The 14,982-nt window shown below is 55.7% G+C and overlaps 2 protein-coding genes across 7 annotated transcripts; both read right to left on the bottom strand.

Moving 5' to 3' along the window:
- Window positions 1-423: 423 nt before the first annotated feature.
- On the bottom strand, window positions 424-4,744 carry DHODH (dihydroorotate dehydrogenase (quinone)). Its single transcript, XM_075101067.1, is given in 11 exon segments — window positions 424-1,052; window positions 1,197-1,356; window positions 1,430-1,583; window positions 1,938-2,051; window positions 2,539-2,726; window positions 3,265-3,347; window positions 3,573-3,753; window positions 3,756-3,771; window positions 4,182-4,289; window positions 4,291-4,386; window positions 4,727-4,744. Coding segments are annotated over 11 exon segments (1,173 nt in total). The 3' UTR covers window positions 424-997.
- A 301-nt stretch (window positions 4,745-5,045) lies between these two features.
- On the bottom strand, window positions 5,046-14,967 carry IST1 (IST1 factor associated with ESCRT-III). Of its 6 annotated transcripts, none has more exons than XM_075101047.1 (10): window positions 14,946-14,966; window positions 12,560-12,659; window positions 11,715-11,895; window positions 11,361-11,448; window positions 10,968-11,051; window positions 10,442-10,552; window positions 9,869-10,075; window positions 8,661-8,753; window positions 7,456-7,501; window positions 5,046-6,316 (listed from the first exon to the last, which is right to left on the bottom strand). In XM_075101047.1, exons 2-10 carry the CDS (start codon window positions 12,645-12,647, stop codon window positions 6,117-6,119), a joined length of 1,098 nt encoding a protein of 365 aa, XP_074957148.1. In that variant the 5' UTR covers window positions 12,648-12,659; window positions 14,946-14,966; the 3' UTR covers window positions 5,046-6,116. The 6 variants fall into 6 exon arrangements, with proteins under 6 accessions (XP_074957148.1, XP_074957150.1, XP_074957153.1 ...); XM_075101049.1 differs by having other exon boundaries at window positions 14,768-14,956; XM_075101052.1 differs by lacking the exon at window positions 14,946-14,966 and adding an exon at window positions 14,659-14,743.
- Between the last annotated feature and the right edge of the window lie 15 nt (window positions 14,968-14,982).

Raw genomic sequence — 14,982 nt, 5'->3', positions numbered from 1 at the left:
CCAGGTCAAGACATGTTGCTCAAGAGAGGCCTGAGATGACCACAGGGAGTCCAGTGTAAAGCAGCAGTCAACACCAGAGGCCCCAAAGACAACACCGACAGCCTCCAGAAGCATGAACAGGGCTTTTCTGTAATGAGTGACAGGGTATAACCACAGCTATCTCCAAACACCTACATACTGGCAGCAAAGGGAAGAAACGGTGCCCAGCACCTCCCAAGGGCCCAGCCTCAGGTAGAAGTCTCTGTGAGGGGAGCTCTGGTGAGCTTTGCGTGGATCCATCCCAGACACCAGCTACCCAGTGACCTCTACCACCAGGAGAAGATGCACTGGCTGGGAACAACACAAATAGAGCCGATCCCACTCAGCTGAGAGCTGGGCTGTGCCCCTCCAACCCAAGAGGAGCCCCCAGAACAGCACACAGGACCAGGTGAGCCAAACATTTATTGACACTCAGGCAGGGCCCAGGGCCTGCAGGTTTGTTACAGGACTGTGTGCATAGAAGGGAGAAGGGCACGGAGGGCAGACCCCCCTGCGGAGGCTACAGTGCAGAAGGACCAAGCAGCAGCCAGAGCAGGCAGCAGGGGCTGTGGGGTCCCTGGCAGAAGGGACACCCAATACACTGCTTGGCCCACAGCTCTGGGCAGTAACACCGGGGAAGGGCTGCAGCAGGAGCCAGGGCACAGGACTGCCTACAGCCCATAGGGCTGTCTCCTCAGGGGCCTTCCTCACCACCCAGCACAGCCTTACCCAGTGCTGGCTTCTCCTGGGGAGTCCAACCCACAGAAAAGCCAAAATAGGCCCCTAGACAGCAGCACCAGTGTGGAGGCCCCCTCCCCTGCTCCCCACCAGTGCAGCCCCAGCTTCACCCATCACTGACCCTTCTCAAGGGCTGGGACCAAGACCTCAGTTCAGTCCCAGCCTGCTCAGCACTGGAAGCATCAGACCTGCCCCTGCTTGGCCACAGATCCTCCTGGCTAGACTTTGGCTCTGCAGTGTGTCAGCACCGGTGATCTGCTCCAACCGCCTCCGTGACGTTCTTGAATCCCTGCTCCCTACCCAAGGACAGCGTGACAGCTGGGCCAGCCTGGCACTGCGGCTCAGCTCCACGGTACCACCACTCGTGCACCAATACGTGGCTGCCCAGAGCCACCCTGGGCCCAGGGGCTCCCTGCGGAGGTGCCTGGCCCCTCACTCACCTCAGCAGCGTCTCCAGTTCCCGCTTCACCGCCCCCACCACCGGTGGCCCGTGGTACACGAGTGCTGTGTACATCTGCACAAGCGAGGCTCCAGCACGGATCTTCTCCAGGGCATCGCGCCCGCTGCTCACCCCACCCACCCCAATGATGGGCACTCGGCCTGTGGGCAGGTGCAGGGTCAGATCAGCACAGGCGGCGGCAGCACGTGTGCCCCAGCCCTGCTCTGCCCCTACCTTGGGTGAGGGAGTACATCTCCCTGATGGTCTGCGTGGAGAGCTCCCGCAGGGGCTTCCCGCTGAGGCCCCCAGGCTCTGTGCGCTGCCTGCTCTGGAGGCTGCTGGGACGGCTCACAGTGGTGTTGCTGACAATCAGCCCATCCACACCTAGCTGAGGGGGGCAGCAGCACAAGGAGAGGACATGGCTGCCATGAGCAGTCCTGCACTCATCCGCAGGCTGCCACACCAGGACAGCCCCAGCAAACGCCCCAGCAAGGGTGCCCAGGGACAATGCAGCTGCCCCTCGCTGCCTGCACCGTCCCCAAGGTCTGGGTGACACACACAGGCCCTCGCAGACTCAGAGCTACCCAGGACACCATCCCTACAGCAGCCAGAGAGCTGCAGGTTCACCTGCCCTTTCAGAGAGGTGACTTGCCAGGAACACCGCAATCCTGCCCCCGCACTGTGCGAGGTGAGGCAGGAGGCACACCGGCTCCTCGCCAGGCTCCCTTTTCTGCTTCCTCACCTCGCAGATGACACTAGCGATGTCCTGCTTGTCCTGCGTGGTGAGGTCAGGGGCAATCTTCACCAGCACAGCTGGCTTACGCTTGCAGGGCAGCATGTCCCTCTCTGCCAGCACCTGCAGGAAGGTGCACAGAGGCACAGAGCAGTGCATGGTGGGGGAACACCTCCTGCCCTGGACTGGGGAGATGTGTGCACCCACCACCGCAGGCAGCACAGCGACAGGCCCTGCTCTCCCTACCTGGTGCTGTCGATGGGATGGGCACCCCACAGCACGGGGCCTGGGGCGCACGACCCGCACAGGACCACAGTGACTATTCCCGATGCCGTGGGGTGGGTGGCTCACTGCCCCCGTGCGGGAGCAGAGCAGAGGGCAATGCCTCACTGCTCACATGCCCTTTGCTGGAGTACAGCGCCCTGGTGAACCCCGTGCCAGCAGCTGATCAGGGGACATCTTGGTGGCTTTGTACACCACTCTGGGGAGCCACCACACTCCTCCCTGTGCTGGGACAAACCCACAGGCTGAAGCAGAGCAGGTGCTTCTAGGGGACGGGATGCATCCAGTGCTGTAGCTGCGGTCCTGGCTGGCTGTGAGAGTTACCCACCTTAGTCAGCAGGTCCCGCAGCTCAGCCTTGCCCTGCAGGTCCCGCAGCCCTGGGGTGTTCGGGCTGGACACATTCACAACCAGGTAGTCAGCCAAAGGCCCCAGTGTCCGGACCCCAGCCACATAGTCAGCTGCAGCATCGGTAGAGCTCTTGTTCTTGCCCAGGTTGACTCCAAGAGGCATCCCCGCTGGAACACAGACACAGCTGAACCAAGGCAGCAGGACCGACCACCACCCAAGGGGCCAGAGCACACAAAAAGCGAGGTCCCAGGACCAGCTAAAATCAAGACAGGGATATGTAGGCCACACGTTTCACGGGGGTGGGCCTGGGACTGTCCTGCAGCCACAGCAGCATCACCACAGCTGCCCTGGTCAGCACCTCCCAGCACCACAGCCTCCACCCTGGCCACCCAGCGGAGGTGACCCTCAGAAACTGCCTGGCTCAGGCCCTGTTGCCTTTGGCTAGTTTCAGCAGACACATCCTGCCCAAAGCAGGGCCCTCTATCACAAAGAAAATGGCAGGAGGAAGGCACCTGGTCACAGTCCCAAGGGGCAGAAGCTACAGTCCCAAAAGAGTTCCTACTGTCTGAATGCACCTTCCTCTGGCCAGGGCCCTCACATGTCTGGACACTGGTATTATACACCTGTCATGGCCTACAGCTACCTGGGAGACCCCCAAATGTACCCTGCAGCCCCCAAGAACAAAGACTTATAAGCTTGTCTCACCACCACTGAGCCTGAGCTGCGTCTCCTGGCGGGCTTGCAGCCTGTGCTCCACTGCAGCATGGCCATGGCTGTTGAACCCATACCTGCACCAAAACAGGCAAGGTTCAGGGCTGGACTGGTGTCCACAAGCTCAGAGCAGGACACAGGAGAAACATGAGGAAGGCGTATGATCTCTGCAGCTCTGCTCAGCACATCCAAGCCAAGAGCCACTGCGGCACAGACCATAGAGCCAGGACCACCAAAATAAACACTCTCCTCTGGGTGGGCTGTCTGTGTAACACTGCAGAGCAGCCACCCCCCGATCCCACCTGTTAATCACCGCCTCATCCTCCACCAGCCGGAAGACCCTGGGCCTGGGGTTCCCCTCCTGGGGCTTGGGCGTTACAGTCCCTACTTCCACAAAGCCAAAACCCATCTTGTACAGCCCGTCCACAGCCTCGCCCTGCTTGTCGAAGCCAGCCGCCAGGCCCACCGGGTTGCGGAACCGCCGCCAAGGACTTGCACCTCCTGCGGAGCAGGGGCTGGGTCACACACTGGCAGCTGGGAGCCAGGAGGACCAGAGCCCACCAACACAGGACCACAGCCAGGGCCTTGCTCCAGCCCCCACAGCCCCTTAGCTCCATGCCCTCCCCTCCATTCCCTCTGCCCCACAGGGTGTCCTCTTCAGGTGCCTGCCCCAGGGGACTCACGGCTCCTACCAAGGTCACCTCCTGGACCCCGGGACGCCCCAGGAGCCCCGCCAGGCACCTCCGCTGGCAGGCAGAGCTCAACGTCCCCCAGGGACCACGACAGGGCCGGGGGCACCCTGGGACCCGGCCGTCCACCCACCCCCCCCGCCACCCCCCGCGTCCGGGCTGCTGCCCCGGCAGTCCCCCCCCACACCCGTCACCCCCCCTCCCACCGCCACGGAGCCGCACCAGCACCGGGCCGTCGGGACGGGCGGGTGGCAGCAGCCCGAGGGCAGCGGCACGCAGAGCCAGGCCGTGGGCGGCCTCGGGGGGGAGGGCGCGGAGCGCGGGCATCACCCACCGCCGTGTAGAACCGCTCGTCGCCCGCCGCCAGCGCCGAGCCCAGCAGCAGCCCGCAGCCTCCCAGCGCCGCCGCCAGCGCCCGCAGCCGCCCCTGCGCGAGATGGTCAGCACCACACCGGCACCCCGCCCCACCCGCTCCCCATACCGGCACCGCATCCCACCCGCCCGCTCCCCGTATACCAGCACCCCATCCTGCCCGCAGCCCATACCGGCACCGCACCCCGCCTGCTCCGCATATACCGGCACGAGCACCCCGCAGCGCCCGCACCCCACCCCGCATCCCATACCAGCACCCCGTCCCGCTCCGCCCGCATCCCGTACCGGCACCGCACCCGCCTCACCACTGCCCGTCCAGCCCCACCCTCACCGGGACCCCGCGAGCGCGCCCCGCCGCCCCCCCCGCACCGCCCCGGAGCCCTCCCGCCGCTCACGCGCAGCGGTGCCGCCATCTGCTCAGCCCGACACGTGGAGGAACACTTCCGGGATCCCGCCCCAGCCAATAGAGGCGCGGCAGGACTCGGCGCGGGACACACGGCGACGCACGCAGCCGCAGCGAGACCGCCCTGACCCCGCCCCCGCCGGCCCCCAAGGACCGCGCCCGGGGGGAACGGGGAGCCCCGGAAGGCAGAGCCCCAGCAGCAGCGCCGCCGCCGCTCCGCCTCCCCCCCCGCGGGGCGCCGCCACAGCCGCGCAGCCGCACCAAGGAGGGTCCCGTCCCCGAATAAAGGCAGCCCAGTGCCGACCGGACACTGCCGCTCACAAGCCGAGACTTTATTAGGAATCAACGCCCAAGATACCCGGAACTCCACGGAGAAGTTCTGTGAAAGCATTATACACAGACGAGTTACACAGGAGAGCAAGTCAGGGTCAGCGCTCCCTCCCACGCAGGGAAGAGCCGCCCCAGCTGCACAGCACGCTGCCAGCGCTCAGGGTAAGCTAGGTTACCGCCGTGCATCCCGAGTGCCCCTCACCTCACCCTGCAGGCCCAGCGCCTAGTGAAAAAGGCAACAGTGCAGCCGGCGCACACCCCATCGCTACACTAGCCCTCGGCCCAGCCACTTCACACTCCCAGCACGTTCAGGCAAAACATGCTGAATGAGAAAGTGCACTAGCACTGCCCTCCTATGCACAGGGAATACATCCCCCTCCCCCAACCCCCTAAAGAGCACAGGAAAGGCCTCGGAGGGCTCCCCCAGAATCCAGAGGGAGCAAGAGAGGATATCAGGCAAACTGCAACCAGATGCAGCTGGAGCCCTGGAGATGCAGGGAGGCGGCAGAAGTGCCAGTGTGCTACACAGCCTCAAGGGCAATGCCAGAGCTCCTCACAACTGTATTCCCTGCCTCCACCCTGATCAGCTAGAAGTCTTACCAAAGGGACTTAAATCACCCTTACCATACAGGACATCAAGCAGAAAGGGGCTGCTTGTGGACAGCGCTGCCCTTGAAACCACCAGGAAGAGGAGAAAGTCCTGCTGCGATTCAGCCCTCACCTCCCTTTTCTGTGGGAGGGAATGCAGAGCCACTGCAAAGGCAGCCAGGAATGATACTCAATGTCATCTGCAGCTTTCCTGTATAGCTACCCAGACTAACAGGGGCTGCTCCCTGCTCTACCTCATGAGATTCCCCACAGTACACCTCCTGGAGCAACAAAGATTGGGAAAGCGGCAGCATCTGGTTTAAGTACAGCAGGAAGAGAGCTCAGAAAGAAGAGCGTTCTCATTCGAGGTTAATACCAAAACCAAATTCAAGGGGAGTCTGTTTCACAGATAAGCAGCTGTCACAGACCCTGCCCTTCAAATTGGAGTTACAGCCCAGCTGGGTTTATGTTTTCTTCTTCAGCTCCTCAAATCTCCGAGAAAGATCATCAAAGTCAATGTCTTCAGAGGCAGAAGAATTGGCGCCGGTAGAAGCTGTTGGCAGCGTATCTGGCACGGATGGTAATTCAGGCAGCACAAAGTTATCAAAGGTATTAGACGCTCCAGCTTTTGTTTTAGGAGAGGCTTCTGGCTTGGGCCCAGGCCCTATTTAGAATAAGAGAAATATAATTTCACCTCACCATCATCACACGCTCACCAGGCCATAGAGAGCCACACAAAAGAAAGGTCGCTCGACCAAGAAAGCAGTATTTTTCTGAACAGGACCAGTGGTCATGCACTTCCAACTGCATGTAGGCTCAATGGGGAAAACCACAAGGTTTCAGGTTTACATGGCTGCAAGGGGCTGCAGTGGCAGATTCAGAGATGTGACCTTGTCCTAAGATCCCCTTCCACTGCCCAAGGCCAGCTGCAGCTGGGCTGAAGCTCTCACATGCCTATTCTGGCAGGACTGCATCATGGGGATTTCAAAATCCCAGTTCTCTCCATTCCAACACCTCCTAAAGACACAGGCAGGTACCACACGCTGTCACCCAGCTGTCACAGTGAAGCATACAGCCAGACCCACTGCACCCACAGGCCTATCTTCTTCAGCACACATCGTCAACAGTCCCCCAGGGGATTCCGTTAGAAATCCTTGCTGGAGCTGGCAAGGTCTCCTTACCCTAAAGACCCTCTCCATCCTTAGCAAGTGCTAGAAATAAAGTGCTTTCAAAACATACAGAGCAGAATCACACTGTACAAGGCTGGAGAATTTTGTTATGATCCAATTATGATGCATGATGCATCTTGTAAGCCTTTAGGCAGACGGATGAAGGGATAACAGCTATCTCTACTAGTCCTGATCTGCTCCATCCAACCTCAACACTGACATTAATACAAACCTATCTACCCTCTTAGTGCTTACTTCTCTCATTCTGTTGCTGCAAAACCTATTATTTACACTGTATAAAAATATACTATCACTTAGAGCTGTTTCTTTCTCATTTTATCCTGCAACACCCTATACGTGGTCTGATGAGACAGCTTAAGCTGGAGACCCAGTACTGATGCCAAAGTCAAACTCCAGTTCTTAAGTTTCCCGGTGGAAGTCTGGATCCTCCCTGTTTTGAGAGGATACTCTCCATTTCCATCAGTCTTCTCAAAACTCAAATCCTACTCTCAAGATGTGCTGAGTTCTATGTATTGTTCCCCATATAGAAAGCGTCCTCCCAGGGACACTGGGATCCCAAGGTAACCACAGACCCTAACCACACTAGGTTTCCCATAGCTCTTGACATACTCACCATCCACTGTCGCAGAAGCATCCTTGTCAGCATTATGCTCATCAATCTGGAAGAGACTCTCAGTTACTACAGTGCTCTCTCCTACCAGGCATAGAATCAAGACATGTGCAGACACTGCTTGTGGGCAACAGCAGCCACACACACGCAGAGCAATGCATACCCCACCCCTCCCTAGGACGGCAGACAACGCGGGCTTCCAGCACACTCTGAAGACTCTGCCTCTCTTCCCAAGAAATGGAGGTAGTGCTTTGACTTTCATCTCCCTCCCTGTCAATCAAAGCAGCTTCACTCTCCATATTCTGGAGCTGGAGAAACAGAGCATATCCACTGGCAGGTCTAAAATATTTATCAAGGACATAAGTGGGAGAAGACTGCCCTCTTCATCCATGTCATCATGGCTACTGTTTCCTTTCTTTCATAAACAACAGATAGGTCCTTGTAACCATTAGCAAGGCACGAAGCGACCCCATCTCAGGTCTTGGTCCAGTTGGGACAAAGACCCAGAGCACAGTCAGCTGTGCTGGTCTAGCTCCTCCTTCCCAGTGGGCTGCAGTCAGCGCCATCTATACCCAGCTAACAACTGCTGCAGCTGTGCCGGCATCTCCTGGGCTCAAAGGCTGATGTGCAGCTAGTACAAGGTGTTAGCACACACAGGCACTTGGCTACACTCATACCTACTCAGGACACTGCAAAAAAAAAAAGCAGCATGTCACTGAAAGCAAAGTTAGAGGCATGATCATGAAACGCAGCAACAAAAACCTAGACAAGCATAGGAAGAGAAGACTCCAGCCTCTCCTTCGTAGTCCCCAAGGACTGGGAAAAGTCTAGAAAAACAGTGTTTGAACATACATCATCTGGATCAGCCAAAATTTTCATCCAGGCTAACTATGGATTAGTTCAAAACCCACAGTTAAACAGGCTGAAGGTGATAAACCCTTCACATTGGGAAAAAAACAGGAATAGATCTTGGCTTTCCTTTGCAGCCAAAACACATGGCTCAATGAGGAACTTCTCTTCACAAGTCATTCTCCCATCACATGCTCAGTGATTCACCACACCCCTGAGCAATGCCAAGCACCACCCCAAAAGCTCCAAAGGTTGACAGCAGAGCGCTTAATGAACATTTGCCTTTTCTGTGGCTATCACTGCACTCTTTCTGAGGTATTCTCTGCTGCCTACAATGGTGATTCAGCTCAGGCACTTACAGACTCATATGTTGGTGGGGCTGCTGGAATTGGTGGTGGATGGATATTAGTGAAAGGCTGGTAGGTCCCCACTGGTAGGCCACTGAAGTCCTCCTGCACAGAGAGATTACAGTCATGCACCAGTCTACTCACTTGGGAGAGCAACATGGGACACAGTGCACTGACAGCTTCTGTGGGAGTCAGAGAAAGTAGTAGTCTAAGATAAATGCAGAAAGTATCCAACCTGATACAGTTCATACTTACTAGGAAAAGACTCTTAAGTGTTAAGTCAGATGTAGTCAACCTGGAGCAATCAGATCCAGCTAACAGGATGGTGGGTTATTCTAAAGAACCAGCATGCCTAAACACTTCATCTTTCACAGCATTATAAGTACCAGGACAAAAAGAATAATAGCCTGTCTTAAGCACACCTGAGCTGCTGCTCCTGAGTGTAGTATCACAAAACAGGAAGGAGGTCTATGGCTCACTCAAGGCTTTGTATTACCCTTACTTCTAACACAATAGTGCCTTAAAGACCTAAACTTGGCGCCAGTTCTCAGCATATTTATGCCTGGGCCTTCAGCCTGCTGATGATACGCAGCTCAGATTTTCCACAAAACACACCGCAGCACTGCTGGGACCATATTAAGACTCCAAGCCATCCCACTGTTCTGCCACTCTCCAGTCTACAGGGATATCCTGTAAATGACTGAATTCAGAGAACAATGCTCTTTTCAGCTCCCAACTTCCACCCTCACAACAAATCATCTCCAAGAGCCACTGGACTCATCCCCTTCCCTTGCAAGTCTGAAGGCAGGGCACTTCTGCCTTTTTCTGGGCTGTTCCCAGCCCACAAAACTCACCTGATTTCCTTGACCGAATCTCGGCACGCTACCAGCCTACCAACTTCAAAGTGCAGCTCCAACCCCTGGTCAAAAGCCTGACAGTCAGAAGACTGCCTCAGGAGTTAAGTCTGGACTCCTCTGTTCCCTGAAGGCAAAGAGGGCTGACTGGAGAACAGGGGTAGGAACCTCCACAGTCAAGAAGCAACACGAAGCTTCAGCTGCACTGCCAACAATTTCCATACCACACAGCCTCACAGCAACACAATGGCCTTCTGACACATGAAGCTATCAGGTGCAGACACTTCCCAATCAGCAGGCACAGGGCTAAGCACCACAATCAGAGTATTCCACAGAAAGGGGAATGCTCAAAGCAAAGGCACTTACCAGACCCTTTGGAGGTGGATAGGAGAAGGGCGGATTTGGTGTTGGCATGGGCATAGGCATCATCACTGGCATGGGTACTACTCCATCAGGACCAACCAGCGGGGCTGTAAATCCACCACCTCCTCCCCCTCCATGGCCACCCTTCTTCACATCATCCGTGAATCCCACATCAATCAGATTTGCCTCTCCGCCTGCAGGGGCTTCAGCCTGGAGAAGGCGGAAGTATTCTGGTCACCAGCACATCTCTATTCTGATCACAGCCCTCTGAACAGCGTTAGATGCAGCATTTGTAACTGGACAAGATGGGACAGAGCACATAGCTGCTACACAGTGATATTAATGGGAATTGGAAAGGGATCCAGACTATAGCATGACTACAGCCACATGCCATAGGGCTGTGGGAAGGAGCAGGTCTCATGCTACGTTAGGGCTGTCTAGAAAATACCAGAGTACAATTACTGAGTTTGCTGCAATGCCACAGCCCTGAGCTCTGAAAGCCCACGCAGCACCCGTGGGACATTTCAGCCACTGGAACACAGAAGGGAGCTCCAGCCTTGCAGGTGCCTCACTCACCATCACCACCGAGTCAGGCTCATAGGGCACATTGTAGTTCTTGGCAATCTCGATCAGGTATCTCTCCACCAGAATCTTGGGCGGTGCCTCCACACTCAGCTTGTGCATCAGCTGGAATACAAGAGTGTAGAGACACTCAGCGGGACCAGGGTGGTGCAGCGCAGTGGAGCTCTATCCCAGCCAGGGCTACCTGATCCAGGGAGCACAGTGCAGCCTTGGGGAGGTCTTTCCTCCCAGTACAGCACTGCCACAGGGGAGGCTGCTGGCAACCACAGGCCAGGGCTCCACATGCTCTGCTCCCCTCCATCCACAGCCAGCACAGCAGGGCCCCACCTGCCAGGGACCTCAGCACTACGCTCCCATGCTCCAAGGCAGGCTGGCCCCCAGCAGCACAGCTGGGCCACCCTACTCTGCAGTGAGCCACAGGCATCAGCCACTGGCCACAGGAAAAAGAGGCAGAAAGCCACAGCATGCATGTCTGTTCTGGCAGCTCCAGCTGGCTGCAGCTGTTCCACCAGTACATTACCCTGTCATTGACTGTCCCAATCTGGTTTGTCCGGCACAGCTTCCCATACTCCTTGCTGTATTTGGCACACAGCTGGTCAGCAACCTGTAGAAAGGGAGAAACTCTGGAAATATGCATGCCCTTGCTTTCCCCCGCCACACATTGCACCTACAGCTGCCCACCTCCCTGCCCCTTCCCAGATCACCCTCATTTCTACCATCAAGTGCCCCAGCTGAGTGGTCTTAGCCATCCATGATGCTCAAGGGACACCTATACCGGGGTCTCCATCTGCACAGCCCATAAAAACCATGTTCTCTGCATTAATGACAGAGTCCCGGACAAAGACTTCCACCAGCTTCTGGCAGGATCACCCCCACCCTGCACGCATAACACCCCTCAAACAACCCTACTCACTATCTTCAACTCAGCCACTTCTGACTGCAGTTGCGGTGCAGCCCAAATCAATGTAGACACTGCTTCTGCCAGGCCAGAGTCCAGCTCCCTAAGGACAACAGAAGACAATCTTATTTCCACATCAAGCACCTAGTCTTTGCTGCCTTCAATCTGCTTAGCCTCGAAGTCCCCATACTCCATGGTGGGCTCCAGAGTCTTCCCTGCCTGGGGAAGAAGAGGTCTCTGGGGTCCTAGGACACCAAGACAAACAGGTGCCCTTCTGTATCCCAGGCCTGCCCCCAGCAGTCCCCCTCCCTGAGCCAAGGGAGCAGCCTAGGCCCTCTCCCACAGCATACCCTCTAGGCCAGAGCTTACTTCATTGACTGAATCAAGCCAAAGCGGGCTAGCAGCAGATCGCAGTACAGCTCCAGGATCTCCATGGCCTCCACAAGGTAATCTTCACGGATGATGTGCTCCACACGAATCCTGGCACGCTCATCTTTTCCGGCTGCCAGATAATCTGCAATCTCCTTCCTTGCCTTCTGGGCCAACTCAGCTACAGCACATATTCCCAAGACCAGTCACTGTGCTGGCAGGGGCTGCTGCCTCCACACCCACCCACAGCCCCCACCAGAGACAAAGCCATCATGAGCTTCCCTCTCTCCTTCATTGAGCCTCTGCAGCACAAGCCACTGAGCCATGGCTTGGTGGACCCCTTCTGTCTAGGTCCTAGCACACTAACTCACAGGAGAGAGCGGGCTTTAGCTGCTAGAAACATTCCTAAACCTTCAACTTCCCTGCAGAGTCAACCAGAACCAGGGACCTTATGTGTGTCTGGGCAGGATAGGACAGCACAGGTGGGGAGAGCCTCCCACAGCACCCAGGAAGTTCCCCTCTATGCTGTGGGTGCAGAAGGCCCAGGAAAGGCCCCCGGGCCAAACTGGCATGTCCCTCCACACACAGCCCACATCTACCACCCCATGCACCCCATAAATTGCACTGTGACACCTAACAGGAAGGTGAACAGAGGCCACATTGTGGCCAGCCTGCTCCTCTGGGTACTCGCACACTGGGGCAGAGTGCAAGGCCTGGGTCCAGCAAGGAAGACCAAAAGGCTCCATGCTCAATCCATGAAAGTACCGACTCCAGAAGAGTTTTCTCCTCAAGTCTCCTGAGCCCCAAAAGCATCCTGGGTCACACCTGCCTCCTCAAATACTCACTCTTCTTTTTCTCCAGCAGTTTGAGGCGATTGATGACAAGGCGCAGGTTGACTCGCAAGCGCTCAGCCTTGAACCCAGAGCCCAACATGATAAACACTGTCTGTGGGAGAAGAGGAGAAGGTGATTGAAACCAGGAGCTATTGGTCATGTCAGAAGGACACCAGTCGCTGTTTTACCTGGGGGGACAGGGAGGTGGGGGGGAAACGATTTCTCTGAATGAAAAGGTACAGGCCTGCCATTCCTGAATCTGGTTATTTACAAATGACTGGACCTCACCATTCCCATTCCCACATTACAATCCTGCACCTAACCAAGGCCAACAGGGAATACAAACTTCCTGGATATTCCCATTCAGACAGACTGAATCTCGACCCCAGAAACAGGCATAAGATGATCAAACACTGGGACTACTCTATAAATAGGAACAGGGTTAGAAAAACATACCCTAAAACAAGAAGTTACAGGCCTGCGTCTATTTAATCAAGGCAAATGACACCAGCCACTGATGTGAATACCAGACTACAGTAAAGTTTTAAGAACGTTAGACAAACATGTACCAGCAGTGGTCTAGGAAAATGTGATTGTGCAAGCTGAGCTTAATGAGCTGGTATTTTGAGGTTCCATTCAGTCCTAAATTTCTAAAGAAGCCCAAGTGGAAAAACCCTTCAGATTCCACAATAAAGAGCATAGCTGCTAGAAGACATTAATTCCCTTACTTCGAAAACTGAGGTAAGTAAACCAATGCCTCAAGATGCCATCTGTGACAACTATCATACAGTCATATCCCCTATCACTCTGTTACTTCATTGACAAAATCACATTTTTAAAGAAACATGAAAGTCAACTTGATTCTTCAAGCCAACCTCTGCCCTATTAATATGCAAGTTGTAAGACATCTCTATGATTAACAAACTATGGTTGTAACAGTCCTGTCATCAGAAAGAAAAAGTGGCCATTCCATACTCCCTACACTCTTCCTGCTTACTGAACACATGCTCTGGCACTTCTCCAGTCTCTCATGAGCCTGTTCAACTCATTAGTCCTACAGAAAACTAACTCAGAAGATTCTGTTATGCCAAGAACTGTTCATCAAAAAAATCCTTCCTTAAAAACTATCATATGTAAAGACCTTAGCTTGTACCTGGAGGACACGTTGGAGCAAACTTTTGGATAGTGACAGCATTTTGTGTATAACTAGTGGTTTACATAAGATTATTACTATCTAGAGCATACCCCGTTTATTTAGCTGATCTATTCACACATTAATACAGTTATTCCAGCAATGTCCAGAACCAACCATACTCAAAAACATCGCTACAAAAATACATATGCATGATGCAAGTCTGATGCCATAAAAAGCAAGTTTTGCCCTTCTGTAACTGGAACATACTCCCGCAACATTAAAATACGTTTATAGCGCTGCAAGAAACAGCCTCAGCATGAGTTGCAACGTCTCTGTAAAAGTACCTATTAAATTACTGTTCTGATTAACAACCTGTTTTAACAGATTACTTCAAAATACAGCCATGAAGTAGCAGCCAGCTCACCAGCCATTGTTTCACAACCCTCCTGCTGTCATTCTAAAGTTTTGTTGCATGAGGCTCTCAGCCACACTGCTGCAGAAAGGCTGATGCAATTCTTCCCTCCCTGTACCTTGCCTTCCCATTCCTTCCTGTAGACGGGCTGCTGCTCTGACCAGACAGAAATTAACCTTCACTCGTATAGCAATTAGCCTCTTGCTAGGGCGGTTTCCAGGTGCATTAGCTGGCGAAACTCGCCGCGTAGCTGCCCAACGGCCAGGGCTAGTTCGGAGAAGCGCGCAGGCAGCGCAGGAGACCCTGGGTTAGCTTTACCGGCGCATCCGCGCCGAGACGGAGCTGAGGGAGAGAGATCCCTTCCCTCTGCCTCCCCCCGCCATCCCCAGCGAGGCGGCGCCGAGGGGACGTCCCACGGCGCGGACGAGAAAGGCTCAAGGCCTGCCCCCAGCCCAGCCAGCAGACACTTGGGGCAAGGCACCCCCCTCGCTACTAGCACCCTCTCGGCCACCAAGGGAGCCCCGTCACCCAGAGCGCGGCCTCCACAGCCACAACCCCACTCACCGTCGCCGCTCCCCACAGCCTTTGAGCACCCCAAAATGGCGGCCGCCCTCCCGCCCCACCACACCGCGTGCGGAGGGATCCACGGTGCCCGGCGCTCCCCGCTCCTTACCTGGAGCACGACCGAGCTGAAGCGGCATGCACTTATTGCGACCCCGCTGCCATAGCTACCGCACCGGCGTAGCGGCGTCCTCGGAAAGAAGCGGCAGCAGGACGAGCGAGGAGAGCGGCGCTGAGGGATTAAATGACCCAGCGGAGGGATCCTTTTCCTGTGACGGAGCGGTACTCACGATAAGCGCCCGCCGGTACCCGCCCTCCGGCGCGGAG

This window comes from Phalacrocorax aristotelis, chromosome 8 (genome assembly GCF_949628215.1).
Source record: "Phalacrocorax aristotelis chromosome 8, bGulAri2.1, whole genome shotgun sequence".
Lineage (NCBI taxonomy): Eukaryota > Metazoa > Chordata > Aves > Suliformes > Phalacrocoracidae > Phalacrocorax > Phalacrocorax aristotelis.
This window is presented reverse-complemented; position numbering and strand designations above follow the sequence as displayed.

What these genes read in the sequence shown, in the direction of transcription:
- IST1 (XM_075101047.1), bottom strand. Translation starts at nt 12,647, where the DNA reads ATGTTGGGCTCTGGGTTCAAGGCTGAGCGCTTGCGAGTCAACCTGCGC. An exon ending in GGCTTGATTCAGTCAATGAA is followed by an intron (nt 11,449 to 11,714) that starts GTAAGCTCTGGC and finishes TGTTGTCCTTAG; the next exon opens with GGAGCTGGACTCTGGCCTGG. An exon ending in TGCTTCTGCGACAGTGGATG is followed by an intron (nt 6,317 to 7,455) that starts GTGAGTATGTCA and finishes TATTCTAAATAG; the next exon opens with GGCCTGGGCCCAAGCCAGAA.